General features: G+C 60.1%; 3 protein-coding genes across 16 annotated transcripts; 2 read left to right on the forward strand and 1 right to left on the reverse strand.

The window, feature by feature from the left end:
• The first annotated feature begins 504 nt into the window (after nucleotides 1–504).
• DUS1L (dihydrouridine synthase 1 like) lies at nucleotides 505–8,097 on the forward strand. Its single transcript, XM_023651737.2, has 14 exons — nucleotides 505–1,020; nucleotides 2,035–2,281; nucleotides 2,830–2,938; nucleotides 3,643–3,693; nucleotides 4,098–4,210; nucleotides 4,791–4,873; nucleotides 5,076–5,179; nucleotides 5,397–5,541; nucleotides 5,789–5,885; nucleotides 5,967–6,055; nucleotides 6,528–6,673; nucleotides 7,158–7,195; nucleotides 7,519–7,594; nucleotides 7,702–8,097. Exons 2-14 carry the CDS (start codon nucleotides 2,045–2,047, stop codon nucleotides 7,839–7,841), a joined length of 1,428 nt encoding a protein of 475 aa, XP_023507505.1. The 5' UTR covers nucleotides 505–1,020; nucleotides 2,035–2,044; the 3' UTR covers nucleotides 7,842–8,097.
• A 361-nt stretch (nucleotides 8,098–8,458) lies between these two features.
• On the reverse strand, nucleotides 8,459–14,164 carry GPS1 (G protein pathway suppressor 1). 6 transcript variants are annotated; one of them, XM_023651733.2, is made up of 15 exons: nucleotides 13,988–14,075; nucleotides 13,618–13,821; nucleotides 12,895–12,987; nucleotides 12,151–12,332; nucleotides 11,462–11,626; nucleotides 11,244–11,379; nucleotides 11,064–11,141; nucleotides 10,811–10,868; nucleotides 10,225–10,310; nucleotides 9,893–9,987; nucleotides 9,597–9,702; nucleotides 9,435–9,515; nucleotides 9,220–9,357; nucleotides 9,008–9,142; nucleotides 8,459–8,919 (listed from the first exon to the last, which is right to left on the reverse strand). In XM_023651733.2, exons 1-15 carry the CDS (start codon nucleotides 14,018–14,020, stop codon nucleotides 8,845–8,847), a joined length of 1,665 nt encoding a protein of 554 aa, XP_023507501.1. In that variant the 5' UTR covers nucleotides 14,021–14,075; the 3' UTR covers nucleotides 8,459–8,844. The 6 variants fall into 6 exon arrangements, with proteins under 6 accessions (XP_023507501.1, XP_023507499.1, XP_023507502.2 ...); XM_023651731.2 differs by having other exon boundaries at nucleotides 10,811–10,871; nucleotides 13,988–14,074; XM_023651734.2 differs by lacking the exon at nucleotides 13,618–13,821 and having other exon boundaries at nucleotides 10,811–10,871; nucleotides 13,988–14,164.
• Nucleotides 14,076–21,295, forward strand: RFNG (RFNG O-fucosylpeptide 3-beta-N-acetylglucosaminyltransferase). Of its 9 annotated transcripts, XR_011422726.1 has the most exons (10): nucleotides 14,089–14,423; nucleotides 15,176–15,224; nucleotides 15,791–15,896; nucleotides 15,983–16,136; nucleotides 16,431–16,519; nucleotides 16,606–16,771; nucleotides 17,402–17,487; nucleotides 17,588–17,978; nucleotides 20,529–20,656; nucleotides 20,797–21,295. XR_011422726.1 is itself a non-coding variant. In XM_023651739.2 (8 exons), exons 1-8 carry the CDS (start codon nucleotides 14,163–14,165, stop codon nucleotides 17,646–17,648), a joined length of 969 nt encoding a protein of 322 aa, XP_023507507.2. In that variant the 5' UTR covers nucleotides 14,076–14,162; the 3' UTR covers nucleotides 17,649–18,613. The 9 variants fall into 9 exon arrangements, 4 of the variants coding, with proteins under 4 accessions (XP_023507507.2, XP_070081861.1, XP_070081860.1 ...); XR_011422727.1 differs by having other exon boundaries at nucleotides 14,085–14,423; nucleotides 15,794–15,896; nucleotides 18,527–21,295; XR_011422728.1 differs by having other exon boundaries at nucleotides 14,085–14,423; nucleotides 15,794–15,896; nucleotides 20,529–21,295.
• Nucleotides 21,296–22,391: the final 1,096 nt, after the last annotated feature.

Raw genomic sequence — 22,391 nt, forward strand, 5'->3', positions numbered from 1 at the left:
CACCCCGCGCCTCAGAACCGCGGACGCGCGCGAGCCGGCGGGGCGGAGGCCTCTGCGGAGCAGGCGGGCGACGCGCGGGCCCTCAGGGCGCGCCGGGGCCTCCCTCGCGGCTCCGAGGCCCGCCGCCTCCGCGTGCAGCGCGAGCCCCCAGGCCGCAGGCGCCCCCACGGCCTGCGGCGCGGCCGCCCTCCGCTCCGGGGGAGGCGAGGGCGCCGGCGAGGGCGCGGAGGCGGAGGCCGGGCCGGAGGCGCTCGCGGCCCGCTCCCCATACCCCGCCCCCGGTGCGCGCCCTCCCCGGGAGCCGGCGACGCCCACGCAAGCCGGCGACGACGGGCCGCTACCCGCAGCCCCGACCCTGAGAACCGCGCCTCAGACCGCTCGCTGGGGCGGCGCCGCGCGGGGCGCCCGAGCGCTCTCCCAGCAAGCACCGCTCGAGGCGGGACAGGCAGCGCGGGGCGGGGCGGGGCGCCCGGGCGTGACTTGCCGCCGTAAATCAGCGTGTTCAGGCCTGTGGCGGTTCCATGAGGGGGTTGTGTGCCGGGCCGAGACGGCGGGGACTTTAGTCCCCGCGGGCCCTGGGCGCGCCCTGGGGCCCCTCGAGGAGAAAGAGGCGGGAGCTCGGCTTTGAAGCCAGGCGCCGGCGGAGCTGGGCGTCGGCGCCCGCGGCCAGGCTTGACTGCTCCGGGCTGGAGGCCGGCCAAACAGAGCCGACCCCCGACCCCGCACGCAGCCCCTCCGTCGCGGGCGGGCCCCTCCGCGGCCGGGCGCGGTTTCCCGGGGACGCGTTTCCTGGCGCACCGCGGGCCGCCCGGACCACCCCAACGGAGGCACCTTCCGGCGGCCCAGGCGCGGAGCCCTGGGCCCGGCGGCGGCCCCGGCGTGGCGGCCTCGCGACAGACACGGCGCGAGCTCGGAGCCGCAAGCCGCCCCGGGGAGCCCCGGCCGCCGGCTCCGAGGGCCCAGCTGCGTCCGGGGACGAGCCGCGGCCCAGCCGGGCGGCCAGGCTCGGGCGGGGCACAGGTAGGTGTCGCACGGGCTGGTTGCGGGCCCCGGCCGCGCCGCGCCGGAGCGGGGACGGGACCGCAGCGCCTGCGCCTTCGGGTCTCCCTTTCCCCGGGCGTGGGACGCACTCCGGCCTGGTCTCTTTGGCGACCACACTGGCGACTTAGAGGATTTTCATGTGTAGTTGCACGACTTCCGGAAATACCAGACCCACAGCTGGGCACTCAGTCAATTAGGAAGCCGATGACCCTGCTTAATGATTCCAGAACTGGGTACTGAGTAAGTGTCCTCCTGGAACGAGCCTTCCTCCTTGCTCACGGTCCGAGCCTTCGGAATTTCCCATCGTAACCACCTCTTGGCCAGCGCCCGTTCAGTCGGGCGTCGGGAAGGATGGTTCCAGCGAGGCTGGCTGGCCGGACACGGATGAGATAGGCCGGAGAAGAGACTCTGTGTTTCTCCTGCCTGACCGTGCAGGAAAAACTGTTTTAATGAGGAAGGAGGTGGGCAGGATAGTGCTGTATTCTCAGTTCTCGTTCACAAAGTTGGCCCGGAGTGAGATGCAAAGAACTTTTACACAGAACCAGCTGACACACAAAGGAGGGCACGGAGGGTGGGCCGGGTGACCACTCTGGGCTCCATGGTGGGCGGGGAGAGCAGGCCTGGTTGCAGATCTCCAGTGATGTCGCCTAGTGTGGTCCTGCCTTGGTGGGGGGTCCCGGTGCCTTGTGGGTGATAGGCTTCCTTTTATGGTGGGCTGCTGTGGGTCAGGTGTCCACTAGGACATTGGATTTGCTATTTCGTTTACTCTTGACGCTGGTCCTGCCTGGCAAGCATGTCAATCCCACTAACAACGAGAGGGGTTAACGCCCAGAGAGATTGAGTGACTTGCCCAAGGCCTCCGCTGGGAGGTGACGGTGTCCACGTTTGTGGTCGTTGGGCAGCACTGGAGTAGCCTTGAGGAGAGTTAGCAGTTCATTTGAGTTTGATCCTATGCCTGCAGTGGCTGAGCCCCTGGTCTTCTCCCCCCTTCAGTGTGGAGACAATGCCAAAGCTGCAGGGTTTTGAGTTCTGGAGCCGCACCCTAGGGGGGGCCCGCCACGTGGTGGCCCCCATGGTGGACCAGAGCGAGCTGGCCTGGAGGCTGCTGAGCCGCCGCCACGGGGCCCAACTCTGCTACACCCCCATGCTGCATGCCCAGGTCTTCGTCCGCGATGCCAACTACCGGAAGGAGAACCTTTACTGTGAAGTGTGCCCTGAGGACCGGCCCCTCATTGTACAGGTGGGTCGGGGAGCCTGGCTCCTGGAACGCCTGGTGGAGCACCTTTCCTTCAGCCTTTCCAGAAATAGCTTCCCAGTTGGAGGGGAAAGGGTGGGTGTGCTGTGGTGAAGCACACACGAGGTTTCCAGGTGCAGCTACAGTTGTCACTCCTGAAGATTGACCCTTTCCCCAGGAGCCAGCCCAAACTTTGGTGAACGGACAGCTTGGGTGCTGTGAAAGAGTCGCGACCCCGACGTTATCCTGTATGCTGTCTTGCCTCTTTATCAAAACGATAAGAAAGAGTGGCTCTGTTCTCTCGGGAAAGTCAGTGACACTGGCTTACTGTTACAATTGAGAGGAATTCTGTGAATCTGTAACTCATTCGCCTGGTGGCACAGGGGCATGTCCTAGCTTAGTTGTGTTGTAAATGTTTAAGACAGGACGCCATCCTATGGTCAACCCCTGGGACCACAGTCCCCACTGGGTCATGTATGAACCCCTTGTGGGGCCAGGTGGCCAACAGACCAGGGCCTGGCTCGGGTTCACGGTGACTTTGATGTCTTTTCCAGTTCTGTGCCAATGATCCAGAAGTGTTTGTCCAGGCGGCTCTCCTGGCTCAGGATTATTGTGATGCTATCGACCTGAATTTGGGTTGCCCGCAAATGATAGCCAAGCGAGGTGAGTTCAGTTCCAGAGTCCTGTATCAAGCACCAGCTTTAGGCCAAGGCAAGCCTCCAAGCCCATTGGGCACTCAAGTAGAGAGCCCTGGGTGGGGTTGAGCTCGGGCCAGGGCCTGGCCCTGCCTCTGATTGTGGTGGCAGCTCAAGCCGAGCACCAGCCCCTTCTTGGTGGCCCTTCTCTTGCACCAGAGGTGGGGGCAGGGTTTTGCTGGCTCTCAGAGGCCTATCACTTCCCCAGGTGCCTGGGAAGTCTTTGGGTTCCCTCTGGATAAACATGTTTTGCTGAAAGGATCTCTCTGTCACACCCTTGAGCCTCTGAGATGCCAGTGGCCACTTCTCTGGGGAGGGGCTGAGCCTTTCTTCCTCACTGGACCTGAGGAGTTGCTGGCTGGTCAAGACCATGTGGGGTGGGCACTCTGTTCAGCACCCTTAAGCTCAGGCAGCTGGGCAAACAGAGTGCCTAGGTCCGACCCTGAGAAACCTGCTCGACTCAGTGATCGTCCCCTGCCCCGGCTGGAGATACCCACTCCTGGGGAGGTCATGGGAACTGGCACTCGGGCCCCAGCCCAACGGCTCTATGAACGTGTACACAGCCCGTGCAGGAGGCTTGGTGCCCCTCGGGGCCAGCCTGGCAGGTCGGCTCATGGCCTGTGTGGACACAAGAGGAGGAGGGGTGCAGAGGGTCTTGCTTGTCTTTTGCAGGTCACTATGGTGCCTTCCTACAGGAGGAGTGGGACCTGCTTCAGAGAATGAGTGAGTTGGCTGTGTGCTGCACATGGGGCCATGTGGCTGGGTTGTGGTTGGGTGAAGGAAGCCCAGACACATCCTGGCAGGGGCTCAGAAAAGGACAGCGGCCAGCAGAGTCCTCCTGGTCATAGTGCTCTCCCTGCTGTGGAAGGTGGCCATGAAGAGTCACCTGTACTGTACCACCTGCCCCGCTTCGACCCCAACGTTAGGTGCCAGAAGGCAGTGTCCTTGCCCAGCCCCGGCTCCTGCAATGCCCTGAGGGACACAGATCTCTCAGCTGCCATGAAGTGTTGCAAGGCAAAATCGTCTGCGAGGCCTGTGTTCCTTCAGCGGCTTAGCTGTGGGTCCCCACAGCCCGCCTAAAGGTGAACACCACGCTTCTTTCACAAGCTGACTCTCCTTTTCCCCAGTTCTGCTAGCCCACGAGAAACTCTCTGTCCCTGTCACGTGCAAAATCCGTGTCTTCCCAGAGATTGATAAGACTGTGAGATATGCCCAGATGCTGGAGAAAGCTGGCTGCCAGGTGAGAGGGCCATGGCTCGCATGGCCCATGCTGTTCCCCTACCCCGTCCTCTAGACGTTAAGTCAGGCCTGGCGGGGTCCCTGCCCCAAGGAACACCTACCTCTTAAGGAGCTTGCCTCCTGAGGGTGGACAGGAATCACAGTGATTTTGAGGCAAGGTGTGATGAGCCCCATGCTCACTTGTGTGAGGGAAGTGAATATTGGGCAGGGGGCGATGCCAGGCCCTGTGGTCAGGCTGGTCATGTCCCTCCCTCGTACCTTTGGCATGGGGGTGCTGCCACTTCTAGGAGGACTGGCCCCTGAACAGGGTTAGACTTCTCACCTCCGAGTCCTGGGTAATGCAATGAGATGGCTCCGATACGGGAGCCCCAGGCAGCACCCCAGGGCATCAGCTGGCCCCATGTGCAACCCAGGGGACCAGGGATTGGTGAGGGGCAGCAACTGAGTGAGCCAGGTCCAGAGCAGCCTTTCCTCCATGCAGTGTGGGAAGCTGGTGCCCAAAAACCAAAGGGAGAGGGTCCCCTGGGGTCAGTCTGGCTGCAACTGGGAGTGAGGGTGAGCCAAGTGCTGCTCTGTCCTAGTTGCTGACTGTGCACGGGCGCACCAAGGAGCAGAAGGGGCCTCTGTCAGGCACTGCATCCTGGGAGCATATCAAGGCTGTGCGGTGAGTGGACACACAGGACAAACCCAGGGTGAGGGATGCAGCCCGTCCCCGAGACAAGGCCTTCAGCCCTTTGGGCATCAATGGGAGTGGTGGAAAGAGAGAAGTGCTTACTGAGATGAAGTTTGGGGGCCTGGGCATGGCCCTGGAGGGTGAAGGGATGGCGTTCCTCTCTTCTGAGTGTCTGCCCATCCTGCTCTGACAGGAAGGCAGTGGCCATCCCTGTGTTTGCCAACGGGAACATCCAGTGCCTGCGGGATGTGGAGCGCTGCATCCAGGACACAGGGGTACAGGGTGTCATGAGTGCAGGTGAGGCTGTGTCCTTGCCCACAGTAGATGTTAGAGGGCCCCATCCATGCTGTGAGGCCATTGGCCCAGATAGTCTCAGGTCCCTCACTGTCCTTACTCAGGCCCTCATCAGCCTGTGAGCTGGGTGGCCAGCCTTGCCCTTGGTGTGATGTGGCATGGGGGGGCATCCCTCTGAGAACGTGAGCACCCACAGCCTCAAGCCCCCTTCCCCCTGCAGAGGGCAACCTGCACAACCCCGCCCTGTTTGAGGGCCGCAGCCCTGCTGTTTGGGAGCTGGCCGAGGAGTACCTGGACATCGTGCGGCAGCACCCCTGCCCTCTGTCCTATGTCCGGGCCCATCTCTTCAAGCTGTGGCACCACACGTGAGTTGGCCCCAAAGGCAGATGCTGTCTGGTCCAAGCCCTGCCTGGGGTGTTGGGGGTTTCAAGTGAGAACTCTCCGGAAACATTTACCAAAACAATTTGCCACCAAGTCAGGTGTGGAAGGGCTGAGATGACTAGTGAGGTGAAGTGGTAAGCCTGGGTTGGAGAGAGACCGCACCCCTTTGTGTCAGGGCTTAGGAGTGGGGTGGGGTGATGGGCTGGCTCTGTGACGGGGCATCTGTCTCAGGCTGCAGGTGCATCAGCAGCTTCGAGAAGAACTCGCCAAAGTGAAGACTTTGGAGGGCATCGCCGCAGTGAGCCAGGAGCTGAAGCTGCGGTGTCAGGCATGTGCAGGGGCTGGCAAGCCACCAAGTGGGTGGGAGAGGGTCTTGGGTTGTGACTGAAGGCCCTCTGGGCTTTTGCAGGAGGATATATCCAGGCAGAAGGAGGGAGAGAAACCCTTGGGTGGCTTGCCTTTCTTCCACTGGATCTGCCAGCCCTACTTCCGGCCAGGGTGAGCTCACTGACACAGGGCCATGGTGCACATGGAGGTGGCGGGGATGGCGCTGGCAGCTCAGCGCCATCCCTCCTGGTGCTGAGCTGGCTTCTCCCTATCAGTGGATGCTTAGATTTTAAATCTTTTCTTCCACAAGACGCTTCTTTAAGCTCTTCTGATCCTGGGCAGATTTGTCCTGGGGTCAAAGGTTGACCCCCGGGCTTCTCCCTGGTTTTCAGAGGAAAGGCCAGGCTGTTATCTGTGGCCACAGCCCTGCCCGGGGTTCGGTGGCTCAGACCCTCGTGTCCCACGGTGTCCCAGCCTCAGTCAGGCAGTCCAAGAACTGAGCTGCTGGGACTTCAGGGGAGCCGCACACACGTCTAGTACTCAAGTCCCCACTGTGGCCGCCCAGACCCCTTTTCCCTAGGACTGGCCAGCAGGGCCCTCTCATGGGTGTTCTACAGCTCTGCCTGCTGCCCTCCCTTTTCAGGCCCAGGGAGGGGAGCAAGGAGAACGGAGGTGCCCGCAGCAAGCGGGCCCTGGAGGAGGAGGAGGGCAGCACGGATGTCCTGTCCAAGAACAAGCAGAAGAAGCAGCTGAGGAATCCTCACAAGACCTTTGATCCCTCCCTAAAGCGTAAGCTGCTCCAGCCTCCAGGGGCCCAGGAGGCTAGTGCCACACTGCGGGGAGCCTTGCAGGGGCAGGTGGCTCTGACGCTTCGCAGGCTACCTGGGAGACCAGCAGGAAGGGCCCCGCAACCCTTCCACATGCTTCTGAGGAGGTGGGCGAGTCCCATGAGGCTGTTGCATAAGGCAAGTGCCAGCAGCCCTGCCTGCCACATGCTCCCTCAGCTGCTGCCCTGAGGGAGCTGGAGAGGCAGAAGTGGGGCTTGGGATGGCCTTCCTGAGAAGGCCCTTCAAGTGGGAAATGCAGGGATGGGCATAGAGCCCTCGAGCCTTCTGGGTACGCTGAAGGGCCCGTCGGTGTTCTGGCAGGTGTCCTGCCCTCCCCCAAGCCACCTGACCTGGGCAGCCCAGCAAGCAGGACACCCACTAGGGGCTTCATGTGGGAGAGGGCATGGTAGGCTCGCCTTGTTCACTTCTTTTTCTTCTTTTCCCAGCGAAATATGCAAAGTGTGATCAATGTGGAAACCCAAAGGTGAGTTGGTCCTTCTGGCATGCTGCCCAGGGCAGAGATCAGTCCGGGAAGGGGCAGGGAGAGTGGTCCCCACTGACACTGTCTCAGAGTCCCTGGGCTGCCTGGGACTTGCAGGAGCCGTCCTTCCCGTCTGCTGAGGGTGCAGCCCAAGGTGGAGTGGCTGCTTCCCTATAAGGCCACTCCACCCAGCCTCAGGACAGCTCCTGGGAGTCTGGAAGGGAGGCCCTGGCAGCCCTCCTGTGCTCCTGGCAGCTTGTTTAGTCTGCAGGTTTTGGCCTGGGGATGGGTGTCAGCTGCAGGCTCACTGGCTTTCCTTTGTCCAGGGCAACCGATGTGTGTTTAACCTGTGCCGGGGCTGCTGCAAGAAGCGAGCTTTCAAAGAGACTGCTGACTGCCCAGGTAGGGATACCTGTGTCCATCAGGCCCTTCTTCCCCAGGGCCCCCAGTGGGCGCTGGGACCCTCAGCCTCCTGAGCCCCATTTCCCTCCTCTCCCTCCTTCTGCCAGGTCACGGATTGCTTTTTAAAACCAAATTTGAGAAGTCTCTGGCCTGGAAGGGGGCCCAGCCCCGGCTGCAAGAGCCTCAGCAGGCAGGGCCTGGGGAACCAGGCAGCTTCCCCGAGGTCATGGGCAGTGCTCTGGCCTGAGGGCAGCTGGAGCCTGATGTGCTGTCCCACTGGGCCCAGGACTGCTGCCAAAGCCTCAACACATCCCACTTATGGAAATGCCTTTACTCAGGGAATCTCCTGCTACTTAACATGGAAGGACAAGCTGGTCTTACCCTCAGCCCACGCTGGGGGCCCGGAAATGCTGCACTGGGGAGCAGGCTCCCAGGCTGGACCTTCCCCGTCCTCCAAACTTGTGTGTGTTCAAAAGCAAACAATAAATCATTTCAAAGATGCACGTGCAGAGAGCTTAAGAGACGACCTATGACACCACCAGGCCCAACAATACCCGACTGCTGCTGCGAGCTGGGAGGATGGAGTCAGAGCCAGCAGGGATCTCGGAACAAAGGGAAATAGGCAGAGAACCTTCTGCTCTGATCTATTCTGTAGCCACGGAAACCTCTCTAGAAGAGGGCCGTGCCTAGTGTCAGCCCTGCAGAGGCTGCCTCCCCACTGTATTGCCTGAAATGTGAGGGAGGGGGAGCCTGAGGAAGCAGGATCTAGGCCAGGGGACAAGGACCAGGTCCTGCCCCAAAGCCTGACCTCAGGGAGACGACCCTTAGAAGCCCCCATGGCAGGAACAAGCGGCATGAGGGAAGTCTTCTCAGGCTGCCCTTTAATGGACTGAGATTCAACACTTTGTCTGCAATCCCAAACAACGCACTAATGGGGACTGGGAGGTGGTGCCACTGGACGGGGGTGGGGGGCGGGCGAGGGGGCCTGGGTGCCATACGGGTAAGCCCCGCAGGCCTCACCTCCTCCCCAGGGCACAGCATAGGGGAGGGGGCAGAAGAAGCTGGGCACGTGGAAGCCCAGGCAGGGGGCAAGGGCTGACATCCAGTGGTCAGACCCCTGCAAGTGGGCCACAGGTGGCCCCTCGAGAAGTCCTGCGCAGGCAGATGGGAGGCCCAGGTGTCCGAGTCCGCAGGTAGGGGCGTGGGCAGGATGGGGGCATGCAGACGATCCTGGAGGCCAATGGGTGCCCTCACATGTTGGTGCTCATTCGGGACTGGCTGTTGGCCGGTGTCAGCTCCCCCTGGCTTCCTTCTCGGGGAGGGGACTGCAGTGGAGACATAGCTGCTAAGGCCAGGAGGTGCGCATGGACCCAGCCCATACTCGCCACACCACAGTGCCACCCCTGCTCTTACTTTGACATGGATTTGATTGCGCAGCACAGCTGCGCGCAGGATCATGGCTTTGGCACGCCGTTGGAACTCCTTGCCCATTAGCAGGGACTTCTCAAAGGTGGTGCTGCGCTGATCCACATCCCGGGCGTACAGGATCTGCAGAGGCACAGGGCTCAGTAGGGCCCAGGGGTCCCCCTCCCCACATCCCACAGCCCCGGCCTAAGCCCGGCCACCTTGCTGTGGGAGTCGATGCGGGCATTGATGAGCCCCTCCAGGATGAGTTGTGTCAGCTCATCCTCCAGTGCTGCCACCGTGGTGTTGAAGGCCATGGCCATCTTGCGCATGTCAGCCGACACATAGGGACTAAAATACTGCAGAGCAAAAGGGATATCAGCTTCCAGACACGTCCGCAGCACCCTGCCTCAGCCTCTGTCCCCCCCATGTTTACCTGGATGAGGGCACGGTTGCGAATCTGGGTGTACAGGGTCCTGACATGGGGGGCCAGGTACATGTCCAAGAGCAAGTTGTCCTGGTGAGGAGAGCTAGTCAGGGACCGGCTGCCCGGGCCTTCTGCACTTGCTCACCCTCCAAAACAGGCCAAGTCCCTCACCTTCATCTCATCCAGCATCTTCAAGCACGAGGCATATTTGGACTCATAGAATTTGAAGATGATGTCCCGAACCTGTGGCTCCAACTCCAAGAACAACTTGAAGGAGCTGCAGATGCCACACTCTTTAGAGCTGGCCCTGCCCCTGCCTACCTGCCTGCCTACCCTGAAGGCAGCCAAGGGGAAGGACCAGAACTGTAGAAGCCCGCAGGGCACCAGGGCACAGGGAGGAGCAGGGCCAGAGAAAAGGCCCACAGAGGAACAAGCTGCAAGGCCCAGCACCCCTACCCTCCATGCACCTGCTGGAGATGACGTTGCGCTGCAGCTCCTGCCGGTCAAAGGTGGCCAAGGCACACAGGCCACCATAGACAGCCACGTTGCTGGGGGAAAGCAGCTGAGGAGCAAGAAGAAAGGTGGGTCCCCAGACCTGAAGTCACTGGTGGTCATTACAGGAGCCTGGAGCCAGGGCTGGGTCCACCTCTACCCCACCTATTGCCCATTCAGACAATGCCTGGGACCCCATGGTCCCCATGGGGGAGACCCCCCCAACAAAGAGCCCAGCCCCCAAGCCTTTACCCTGCTTCCCAAGTCCCAGCAAGGGCTCCTCCCCAGAGACCCTCATGCCCCTCACCTCGGGGAAGTCACAGTGATCAAATGAAGCCAGCAGGAAGCACTTGGCAGCCTGCTTGTACTTGCGCGCAGCCAATTCAGCCAGTCCTGGGGGAAGATGGGAGTAGAATAAAGCCCAGCGCCGTGACAGGTGCACCCTGGCCTCTCCCATCCCGGGGGCTCCTCAGCATTAGGGAGAGAGATTCTGCCTAGCGAGAACTAACAGTGCCCACAAGCACTAACTGGGCACTCTCTGTGAGTCATGTAGCCAGGGAAGCCGGGCATAGCAGCTGTTATGACTTGTAGGCTGACCTGATCTGGGCTGTACAGCTAACCACTGGGGGACCAGCCGTGACAGCAGCGGTCAAAAGGCAATGCCTCCATTCCTGACCGCTGGTCATACACTGGCCTCACCATATGGGACCTAAACTGGGCAGGTGTCACCCATGGCAATGGGTGTGGGGCTTCCAGGTTTTCCCCAACTGTGACAAGGCCCACTGCCCAGGTTGTAAGGACTCAACAGTATGGCATGCTTGGGCCACCTCCAGTGGAGGTGAGACAAGGGTAAGCAGTGATGTCCCCTTACCCTGGCACCCCAGGGGCCTCACCTGCAGCACACTTCAGCTTGGTGAGGATGGCCTGGGTCTGGCTGTCCCGTTCCCCACGCTGCTGCAGAAGAAAGTTGCACACCTGAGCAACCGATGCCCTCCCACCATTGTCGATCCCTGAGCCTGGACACCCAGCCCTGGCCTGAGAAGGGCAAAAGCACACTCGGGGAGAGTGAGGCCCACTGGGGCTTCCGTGGTCAGGACTCCTGGGGCAGGGTATCAGAAGACAGGCAGGACACAGAGCCAGCATTACCTCGGCAATCTCTGGGGTGGACTCGGCCTTGCTGACATAGCTTAGCACGTGAGACCAATTCTGCAAGTAGACGCTGACCTGGCAGGCAGGCAGATGGGGAGGACTCAGCCCGCGGCGCCCCTCCTGGCCCAGGGGCAGCACTGCCCTGCAGCCCCGTCCACCTGTTCCCGCCAGGCCCACCTTGATGACGTTGAGGCACATGTTGATGACGTGCTTGGCGCTGGTGCAGTAGTCCCGGGCCCGGGAGTAACACTTGAGGGCATTGCTGAGGTCCCCACAGTCGAGGTAGTGGTCACCCAGGTCATCATGGCCGCGCCTGTGGGCCCAGCCATGAGTGGACCCCTGTCAGGGACCGTGTGGGCCCAGCTGCCCACATCCCCTGTCCCCGTAGGTGGCACCTGATGCTCTCCTTGATGGAGTTGCCCTTGTAGTTCTTCAGGTCCGTGTCCAGCTTCTCCAGCTTCAGCAGGGCCTTCTTCCGAGTGGCCTCCACCCAGGCCGTGTCCAGGGGCGGGGGCTCCACACCACTCTCAGGGATGGCATCGGGCGCATTCTGCAGTTCCCTGAGGGAGGACCTGGCCATTAAGGGCTGATATGCAGGCAGGCGGGCACCTCCCAGTGGCCCTTGCCTGGCCCAGGCTCCATCAGGAAAGTGCCCAGTGGGCATGGAGGCAGTCTTGACTGCAGGAGCCCACAGCCCAGTGGGGAAGCCCAATGGGAAAAGGGCCAGGCAGCTGTGCCAAGAGGAAAGAAGCCTGCTGCCTTCTCCACAAGCTCTACTCACGTCAGAACAGCTGCACGTGCCCATGAGAGCAGAAGAAGCCAGGGCGGCCTAGAGAGAGCCTGGATTCTCTCACCCAGCAGAGAGAGGACCTAGCCTGTTTTGCCATTTACCAGCTTACCGCCTTTCACGGCTTTTCAACAAGGAAGACCAGGTCACTGCATTGTGGAAGTGTTGCTATGAGTGCCCACATAGGCGTAGGGCTGGGCATTGCAAGAGCACAGGAAAGACCCCTGCCCTGGTTGGACCCAACAGGGACATACTATGCCCAGCCCCTTCCTCCTCTCACCAAGCCCCTGGCCTCACCTCGTGGCCTCTGAGAGCTTCCTGTGGATCTCCTCGTACATGTCCACGTTGAAGGTCCTCTGAACGAAGGAGAGGGCCATCTTCAGAGCCTCCACCCGCAGTGGTGGACAGTGGTCAGCAATGAACTGCAGTCGCTCAATGCGCATCAGGCCACTGTAACTGGCTGCATACTGCTCCAGATCCTGGGAGGCCGGGGAGGCAGGGGGGTTGTGCAAGGTGGGACCCCAGACACCAAGCCCTGGCTAGTGATTCAGGAGCAAGGGCTCGAACGCCAACCCTTCCCTGTGTCTGATAGGCCATGGGCCCTCAACAGGAACAACTGGGCATGTGGGCACCAGATGGGCCACTCTCCAGGTGCTGAGAAAAGTGATGCAGGGTGGGCCAGTGCAGGGGCTTCCAGAGTAGAGCTCTGCCCTGAGCGGGGTGAATGGCTAGAGCCAGGTGGGCACCTGCCGGTGACTGCCAGTCACCAGGATAACCAGTGACGAGGGAGTGCTTCAAAGCCTGGGCCCCAAGGAAGGCCTGCCCTTATGGTGAGATTCAACCTGCAGGGCAGCCTGGCACACAGAGCTCTTCCACGTGGGGAAGTGGGGTGCAGGGTCTGGAGCTGAGCTAACAGCCCCATTGTAAGTGGGCAATTGAAACCCCACTGGTTTCTGAGTCAGAGAAAAGACACAACCAGAGTGAGGAGTCTGGCCTGGACCCCTCAACCCCTCCCCAACAGCACCCCACCAGGCTCCATACCAGGGTGGGGTTCTCCACCACGTAGTTGACATCAGGTGCATTCTGCGGGTCCTCCTGGGGGTCCACATCAATCTGCATGGGCTCCACGGCCCCCTGCAACACGGGCCAGCACCTTGGCACCTCCAGCAGGGGACAGCCCAGGGAGGGTGAGAGAACCTCACTGTGCCCCGAGCTCAGCTCTACCCGCCATCTCTCAGGCAGGATCCTGTTCCCCCAAGCTTGCCCGTCCCAGCCCCTGCCCACTCCCCGACCCGTGTCCAGAGCAGCCACATCAGGCAGGGGGCTCCTTGCAAGACCAGCGACTCAGAGCAGAAACCCTCCGCCGATTTTAAGCGAGCATCTTTGGAGCGGGAAAGCAAACATCGGAGAATGGCTACCCAGGGACCCCCGAGTGTCCCTACACGTCTCAGCCACCGACCCGAGGCAGCTTCCTCCGAGCCACGGGGAAAAAACAGTGGCGACTTCAAGTCGGGGACGTCCCGAGCAGCTGGGGCAGCAGTGCGGGGGCGAGTCCTGCCGCTGGATCGGGAGCCCGCACATCTGGAGGTGGGCGGGAGTCACCTGGGGGCGTAGCGGCGGGACCTGGCGGGACCAGGCCGCGCTCCTCGGGAGCACGGCGAGCGGGCCCTGCTGCGCGGGCGCTGGCCCGGGCGGCCTGCGGGCGGGGGTCTGCCCCCCCCCCGCGCGCTCGCTCGCTGTCCCGGGCCCTGTCCTGGGAGGTACCTCATAAAGCAGCGTACAGGCCGACAGGCTGGCGCTCAGGCTGAAGTCCCCGGCCGTGCCCGGCAGGAAGACGTCTGACCTACTGCTGAGAGGGGCGCGGTACAGATCTGCCACCGCCGCGGCGGCCGCGCTGGGGGCCGGGCCACCCCTCATCCTGTCCTGACTCTCTGCACCCCCCGACCCTGACACAGAGCTGGCTGGCTGCTGAAGGAGAGAGAGCGTTAGCGCCGGCCGGCCCCCCGAGTGCCGACGGCGGGGCGCTGCGGCCGGGGGCGCCGCCGCGGGAGGGAGGCCGCGGACGGGGGCGCACGGTCGGCCGGCTCCGGCCTGGCGGCGGGGGCGCGGAGAGGCCGCCGGCCGCGCTCGTTACCTGCAAGTTAAACACCTGGACCGGCAGCGGCATCTTGGCCCACCCCGCCGCGGCGCGCCGTCCACTTCCGGGGCAGTGCGGCCGCTGCTTCCGGGTCGCGGCGGGGGCGGGGCGTCTCTTAAAGGGGCCGCGGCGCGCGCCTGGCCCGGGCGGTGCCCGCCGGTCCCGCGGCCGCATGAGCCGTGCGCGGGGGGTGCTGTGCCGGGCCTGCCTCGCGCTGGCCGCGGCCCTGGCTGCGCTGCTGCTGCTGCCGCTGCCCCGCGCCCCCGCCCCAGCCCCGGCCTCAACCCCTGGCTCGCGCGCGCCCCCTGCCCGCGCCTCCGCCCCCCGCCTGCGGCCCGACGACGTCTTCATCGCCGTCAAGACCACCCGGAAGAACCACGGGCCTCGCCTAGGGCTGCTGCTGCGCACCTGGATCTCCCGGGCCCGCCGGCAGGTGGGCCCCGCCGAGCGACTCCATACCGAGACCCTGACCCCCCGGACCAGACCTTCGTCCCGGGATCCCTGACCCCGGGACCCCTGCCCCAGGATCCCTGACGCTGAGACCCCTCCCCGCCCCTGGCCCCGGGACTCCTGCTCTCGAGACCCCTGACCGCCAGACCCTCGTCCGCAGGATCCCCACCATCGGGATCCCTGACCTTGGGACCCCGCCTCCCAGGACCCCTCTGGGATCCGTGCCCTGGCACTCCACCCACGGGAGCCCTGACCCCAGGAGCCCCGCCCTAGGGATCCCGGGACTTGCTACCCACTGCTGTATCCCCAGTGTGGTGGCCATGAGTCCAGGGGGACCCAAAGCCCCCAGTACCCACCCTCACCTGCCCTTTACAGGGCTCGCTCCATGTTTGGGGTGATGCTCTGGGCAGGTTCTCCAGCTGGCACGGACCAGGACCCCAGAAAGTTCCAGTGAGAGCAAGCCTGGCCCCAACTGCACTGGGGATGCTGAAGATAGTAGCAGGCTGTCTGGCTATTACTAGAACACCATCCTGTCTTCTCCCCCAACCCTAACCTGGCGTCCAAGCCAGGCCCAGCCTGGGGGCATATGTCTCATCTTGAGGTTCTGGCTTTGATACCCAAGTTCACCTGCTGGTCCCTCTACAGCTTCCCCCTCACTCACCAGAGCCAAGGCCCTAGCAGGCCTGGGGGCCCTGGGGAGCACCCTTTGATGCCTCATAGCTTGTCTCTCCCTAGACATTCATCTTCACCGACGGGGATGACCCTGAGCTACAGCTCCAGGGAGGTGAGTGCGCTCCCCAGCCAGCCCTGCCATCGTGCCCGAGGGCCCCCTCCTCATGTACCCCTCTTTCCAGTGTTACACGTCCCCCTGCTGTGTACAAAGACCCAGAGGGCTTGAGTCATCTGCCCAGGGTCACACAGCTGGTAGAGGGCAGAGCCAGGATGCACACTCACTGCCCACACAGCATCCAGGGCCCCACCCTGTCAACCATGCTGTGCCTCTCGACCACTGGCAGACTTCCATGGGCTTCAGGCCGGAGCCACGTTCCCTGAAGCAGCGCCAGCAGGGAACCATTTCTCCCGAGGTTGCTCCTATCAGGACGGTCCCATCTCGTTTCCATTTCCCTGTGGGTTCCACTCTCAAGATTCCAAGGGGTTTTCATCTGCCTGGATCTCAAAGATTAACAACAGAGCCAGCCCATGGGGCCAAGCCAGGGTTGCAGTTGGACCCATCCTTGGGGCCTTGAGCAGGGCAAGGTGGCCTTCCTGATGTTTTGCCCTCACTCCACAGGGCAGGCTGGGGACAGGCCACAACCCAGCTATCACTCTTCCCCCTTTTTTCTAACCCAGCAGGCAGCCACGTCATCAACACCAACTGCTCAGCTGTGCACACCCGCCAGGCGCTGTGCTGCAAGATGTCAGTGGAGTATGACAAGTTCATTGAGTCTGGACGCAAGTAAGTGGAGCCCACACCCCCAGTGCCCCTGGCTCCACACACCTGGCCTGGGTCCCTTGGTCGAGAGACTTCTCCATTGCCCCCAGGTGGTTTTGCCATGTGGATGATGACAACTACGTGAACCCTGAAGGCCTGCTGCAGCTGCTCTCCGCCTTTTCACCCAACCAGGACGTCTACCTGGGGCGGCCCAGCCTGGACCACCCCATCGAGGCCACCGAGAGGGTGCAGGGAGGTGGAACTGTGAGTGCTGGGCCGAGGAGGGGCAGCCAAGAGCGTGGAGACACCCGTGGGGAAGGGCAGGGGCTCGGGACCGGCGCCTGATCCACCCGGGTGGGGTGTTTCAGGAGCTTTGGCAAGCGAGGAGGGGCTGGGGCCACAGGCCATTGGGTTGCAGAAGCCCCCATCCCCTTGGGGCCTAGAAATCTTTTGTCTCTTGGGCTAGGAGCTGCTAAGGGGTGGCTTAAGAACCACAGTCAGGATGTCCAGACAAAGAGTCGGGGACAAGAGCTCTGACTGATGGCTCCCTTCTCCCAGGTGACAACCATCAAGTTCTGGTTCGCTACCGGTGGGGCTGGGTTCTGCCTGAGCAGAGGTCTTGCCCTCAAGATGAGCCCGTGGGCCAGGTGGGTGGGGGTTTGTTGCCCGGGCTGGGAGGCGGGGGCCGGGGCCGCCGGGGACTGAGGAGGTGCTGACCAGCACCCGCCCCCAGCCTGGGCAGCTTCATGAGCACAGCTGAGCGGGTGCGGCTGCCGGACGACTGCACGGTGGGCTACATCGTGGAGGGCCTGCTGGGCGCTCGCCTGCTACACAACTCGCTCTTCCACTCCCACCTGGAGAACCTGCAGAGGCTGCCACCTGACACTGTGCTCCAGCAGGTATGGCCCACCAGGGGCCAGGCCCTGGGCTCCTGGTGCCTTAGCAGTGTCCCTACCTCGGGGCCTTGCCCCGACTCTGCTCCCTGAGAGGCCTGGTCTGACTCCAAGATGGTCTCTCGACTGAGCAAGGGCTCTGGGAGGGATGGGCACAGGGCTGGGGGGGGCCAGCACTGCAGTGAAGTTGTGGTGGACCCTGGACTTGGCCTACTTGGACCCAGGGTTTCCGTTGCAGTGGGGGCACCCCGTTTCACATGGGCGTCATTTGTAAAGAACAGCTGCTGTGCTGCCCTCAGTGCCTGGGGGCAGCTGGCCAGTGGTCCGAGTGGTGATGGGAGTCGCAGACCAGGCCGCAGGGAGGGGGACTCAGCTTTGAGCAGGAAATTCCAGATGCTCGCCCTGAGCCGTGCACCAGCTGTCTTCCTGAGGCGTCTTCTGTGCTGGCCATGCCTCTCAGCCCACGTCACCCTGCTCTGTTCCCGACCCTACCATGGCCAACTTGGGGTGGGGGTTGTGGGCACAGCTCCCCCAGCAGGGGAGCGAGGAGGCTGAGTGGCCTCTCCTGGGTGGATTCCTGAGGCGAGTAGAGGAGTTGGCCCTGAGAGGGTCACTTGCTGTCCTTCCCTCTCCCAGGTCACCCTGAGCTACGGGGGTCCTGAGAACCCACAGAACGTGGTGAACGTGGCTGGGGGCTTCAGCCTGCAGCAGGACCCCACACGGTGAGTGAGCAGTGGGGAGGAGGACCTGCCAGGGCCCCGCAGGAGCTCTGCTGCCAGCCCACCCCTCCCTCAGTGCTGACCTCCACCTCTTCCTTCCCAGGTTTAAGTCCGTCCACTGCCTTCTCTACCCAGACACAGACTGGTGTCCTGTGCAAAAGTAGGGGAACCTCGCTTCACGGTGACCCTCTGACTCTGCCCCAGGTGCAGGTGGTCCATGCCTGCCCAAAGGAGCAGGAATAGTGCTGCCCACTCCTGGCCTCAGTTGGCGTCCTCAGGCAGCCACGGTCAAAGGCACGGCTACACCCAGTGAGATGTGGGTGCCCAGCAGACACTCGAGCTGGCCCTGGGGAAGCCCATGGGACCTGGCGCTGTGGGAGAGTGAGAACAGTGCTGCCTGCCCTGCCCGTGGGTTCAGGCTCTGTGGGGTGCGGGGTACCTTGGAACGAGCAGGAAGCCGCCCATGCCCTCCAGCCTGGAGGCTTGCTCCCCTGGTAAGAATCTCTACCCTAGGGTCTGGGGGCCTGGGAGGGCATTGGCATCCGGCTCCCAGGGCTCTGTGCTGCCCTCCTGACCCTGCTGGAAAGGGGGCTCCAGACAGACCTGTTCTTGAGGCCAGGGTCGTGCAGGAGGCTTCAGCTGACCCTCGGTGACTGCAGAGGCTTTCTGTGCCTTGCGGGGGAAGCTGCTCTCCCCACACAAGGCTTGGTGCCCTGCGGGGGAATCGAGGTCTCTGAGGGAGCTGCAGTAAAGGACTCAGGCTTTGGGCACGGCTGATTTCTAGCCAGGGCATCTCCATTCGGAGGCCACCTTATTGGGAGGCCCTTGGCCAAGACTTCTGTCAGGTTCTTCAGCCAAGACCTGCTTAGTGAGGGGCCTTGAAGACACTGCTCTGCTCTGACTCGTTACTCAGTACTTTTCGCCCCTTCCTCCTCCCTCTCTCCCTGGCCCCAAGTCCGCAAAACAGCAGGAGCCCTTTGCTTGGGGCTCCCTCTGCAGGGAGCATCCTCTTCCAGTGGGCACTGGTTCTGCCTTTCCACAGGCGCGGAGAACGGAGCAGGGGAGCCCGCACCTCCGTTTTGGCCTCTTGCTGTGCTACTGTGACGTGTGAATAAAGGCTCGATCATGACCCTCCGTCTGGTTCCTTGTCTTCATGGACCAGCACAACACCTGGCAGCTCAGCTGCTGGCAGGGCCACACAGCATCCTGCTCCTCCCCGGGAAGGCTCCGTCCTGAGACAGTCTTCATCCCAGGGACTTCTGCATTCCTTACAGCCCTGCCAGCTGAGCCTTAAACTGCCACTGGACTCTTCTGTCGGAGCCAAAGCATATAGTGAGGGGTGGCAGGAGTGAGGTCCTGCGGGGAATGATGGAAACGGGACCAACCTTGTCCCAGGAGGCGGTCTTCTGGAGAGTGATGCTTGCTTTCTCCCTCCATTGTGGAACACCTAGCATGTGTGCATGCATATGCACACAGATGTGTACAAGTGTGCATACGTATGTACATGGGTGTGCATGGCATGAATATGTGTCAATTGTGGAAACATGCGTGACTGGCAGGGTATGTGGGTATACACATATGTGCATGGTTGTGTGTGTACATGGGTGTATTGCATGGGTACACACATGCGTGCATGGCTATGTATACAGATGAGTGTATGTGCATGTGCATTAGTGTGTGTGTGACTGTGATTGTACATGGATGTGTGTGCACACGTGTGCATGGCTGTGTAGCTGTGTGCAAATGTCTGTATGTGGAGGGCAGGCAGGCAATACTCAAATAAGCAGATTGGAGTCAGCATGGGCCGTTTTCCGTCTGACTCGGTGGTGCACAGCCAGGAGGGAAACGCATCCCAAGGACACTCTTAGGGTCAAGCATCATGGGTCTTCAGGGCCTGGGGCTGCCTGGGACCCAGGGGAAGGCCCCTACCTTTGTGCGCTGTCATGCTCTGGGCTGGAAGAGGAATGTTGGGAGTCCAAACAAGGGTAAGGGGTGGTGAGTTTAGCAAGCCTGCAACCCTGTCTCAATAAAAACAGCAAATTCTTGAAACTTGCTCTAGAAATGTCGCAGGAACAATAAAAGGATCCATAGAGAAAGAGGCGCCTGCGTCAGGTGTCTGCCTTCCCCGCGTGGCCTGCATCCCACCTTGTGTGGACGTGCGGTTTGCTTGGTGCTCCGTTCGTGGCAACAAGGGAGCTCCGTGTCCTCCTTGTCCCCTTAACGTCATGTGAGCATTTCCCTCCTTCCTGAGCCTGCTTTATGTCCCTCGCCTTGGCCCTGCCCGTGAACACGATGTCCATGGATGGTGAGGGACGTGGAAGCGAGCGTGTTCACCCGATAGAAAGTGTGTCTGGGGAGAACTTCCTATGAGCGGGTTATTATTCAAAACACGTGAGTGGGTTTTTGGCTCTTCTCTGCGGGCAGATGCTTTCCAAAAGAGTGAGTTCAACTTGCAACGCAGCTGAGAAAGGAAAATTGTATCTCTTCTACCTCCATTCTCTCTACTGATCTAATCGTTTAAAACAGCATCTGTGGTGCAGCTGTTAAGTTCACAGGTTCTGCTTTGACAGCCGGAGGTTCACCAGTTCGGATCCCGGGTATGGACATACGCACCACTTGTCAAGCCACGCCGTGGCAGGCGTCCCACGTATAAATTGGAGGAAGATGTGCATGGATGTTAGCTCGGGACCAGTCTTCCTCAGCAAAAAGAGGAGGATTGGCAGCCAATGTTAGCTCAGGGCTAATCTTCCTCAAAAACAAATAAAATAAACATCATCTTGTATACTAGTAGATATGAAATGGTGATTTTTCAGTATTTAAATCATTCCCCAAGGTTTGATTTTGCCATGAGTTTGTGAGCTAAGCCTGTTCCATTTGTCTCTCTCCTTAATGGTCTAAATTTATGTCCACTTACTCAGGTCTCAGGACCAGTCACTTATGAGACCAAAACTTATGAGTTTTGCGTTCTTGACGTACAATGATGAGCTTGTCAACCCTGTAAACCTCGTTAAAATTAATTATATGTTCTTGGACTTCCATCAAAGGTTTTCGGGACAAGTGTCTACTGAACATCCATACACCACATGTCATTGCAAGCCAGGCATGGAGCAAGCACTGGAGGGATGACGACCAGCAGAATGGACCAGCTCCCCAGGGCTGGGGAGTGTTGGGGGTGAATGGGGAATAAGTGCCAATGGGTGTGGGTTTTCTTTTAGGGTGATGAAAATCCTCATTATTTGCAGATTCTGTATTTGTGAATTCGCCCACTCGATACATTTATTGTATTTCCAAAATCAATACTTGCTTTCCTAGACGTGCCCAGACGCGTGAAGACTAGCGAAAACTTTGAGTCCCGGGATGTGCCCATCCCCAGCTGAGGCTGACCTGAGCTGGGCTCTGCCTCAGGGATGCCAGGAGGATGGAGCCGGCAGGGGGCAGTGCGGAGGAAGGCAGGAGGCTGAGGCTCCCGGAGCCAGCGGGGCAGGTTTGGGTCCAGTTCCAGCGCCTGTTGGTGGAGTGGCCTCAGGCGACTCACTTCACGCTTCTGGGCCTCCTGTTCTCCTTTGTAAACTACAGAAAACAGAATCTACCATATTGAGCTGTTTTTAGGATTTCAGATTTATAATCTGTAAACGGTGTGTGTGTGTGTTTGCCCTAAGTATTAGCTAGTTCCGTATTTGTGGCAATTTCACTCTCCTGTGGATAACGCGAATTAACTTTATGCTGGAATTAGGGCCTTTATTCTGGATTCTGGTGACGGTTACACAGCTCTGGGAACACAATAAAAATCACTGAACTGTCCACTTCAAAACGGTACACTTTTTGATATGTGCATGATATCTCAATAAAGATGTTATTTAAAGAGTCAGCCAGGATGAAATTCAAAATTGCAATTGCCCTATATTTATTAGATAATTGGAATTTATTAACAAACACATTCCCACAAAGAAATCTTTAGGATCAGATGGTTTCACTGGTGAATTCTATCAAACGTTCAAGGAAGGAATAGCATCAATATTACACAAGGCTTCCAGAAAATAGATGAGAAGAGGACATTTCCCATCTCATTTTGTGAGGCCAGCATAACTCTGGTACCAAAATGGGACAAACATATTACAAAGAAAATGGACCAGCTGAATCTGAAATGTGTATGGAAATACTACATGCATAGAATAGAAAAAGCAATCTTGAAACTGATACAGTTGAAGGACTTACACAGCCCCGTTTCAAGGCCTACTATAAAGCTACAGCATCGAAACAGTGTGGCACTGGCCACAGATAGAGCGTGGGGCACAGAGGAGAGCCCGGAACAGATACACACTCATGCTGCCACAGAGTTCCCAATGAAGTCACCAGAGCAATTGCATGGGGAAAAGCTTTTCAACATAGGGTGCTAGAATTAGTGTATGAATTAATTTCTTTATACTTAACGAGAGCAAGAAAAAAAGCCAACATGGAGTATGCATTAGTCAGGATGGGCTAGGCTGTGCTGCAGAAACGACGAAACTCGGAAAGTGTATTGGTTCACGTCGCATTATGACTTGTGTGGGTGGCTCTCTTCTAAGTGGTGAGTCAGGGATCCAGGCTGCTTCTACCCTTGTGCCCACCACCTTGTAGTTTAAAAGCCAACCTAGCGTCATCAGGTGAAACGTAGGGCAGAAGGAAGTATGAGGAAGGTGCTCACGATACTCAGCACCTGAGGCCACAGGGGATACACACTCCTTCTCCAGCACTTCACTGGCTTGAAGAAGTCACACGGGCACCATAAGAGCCAGGGAAGCTGGAAAATGTGGAGAAGCGCCTGGGTCTGGTGAGCACTGTTCATCTGCGGGGGCGAGTAGAGAGAGATGGTGTTTCTGCTGCCATGTTCTTATTACACATGTGTCACCATGAGATAAACATGTTGT

The sequence above is a fragment of the Equus caballus genome, chromosome 11 (genome assembly GCF_041296265.1).
Source record: "Equus caballus isolate H_3958 breed thoroughbred chromosome 11, TB-T2T, whole genome shotgun sequence".
In the NCBI taxonomy this organism is placed as follows: Eukaryota; Metazoa; Chordata; class Mammalia; order Perissodactyla; family Equidae; genus Equus; species Equus caballus.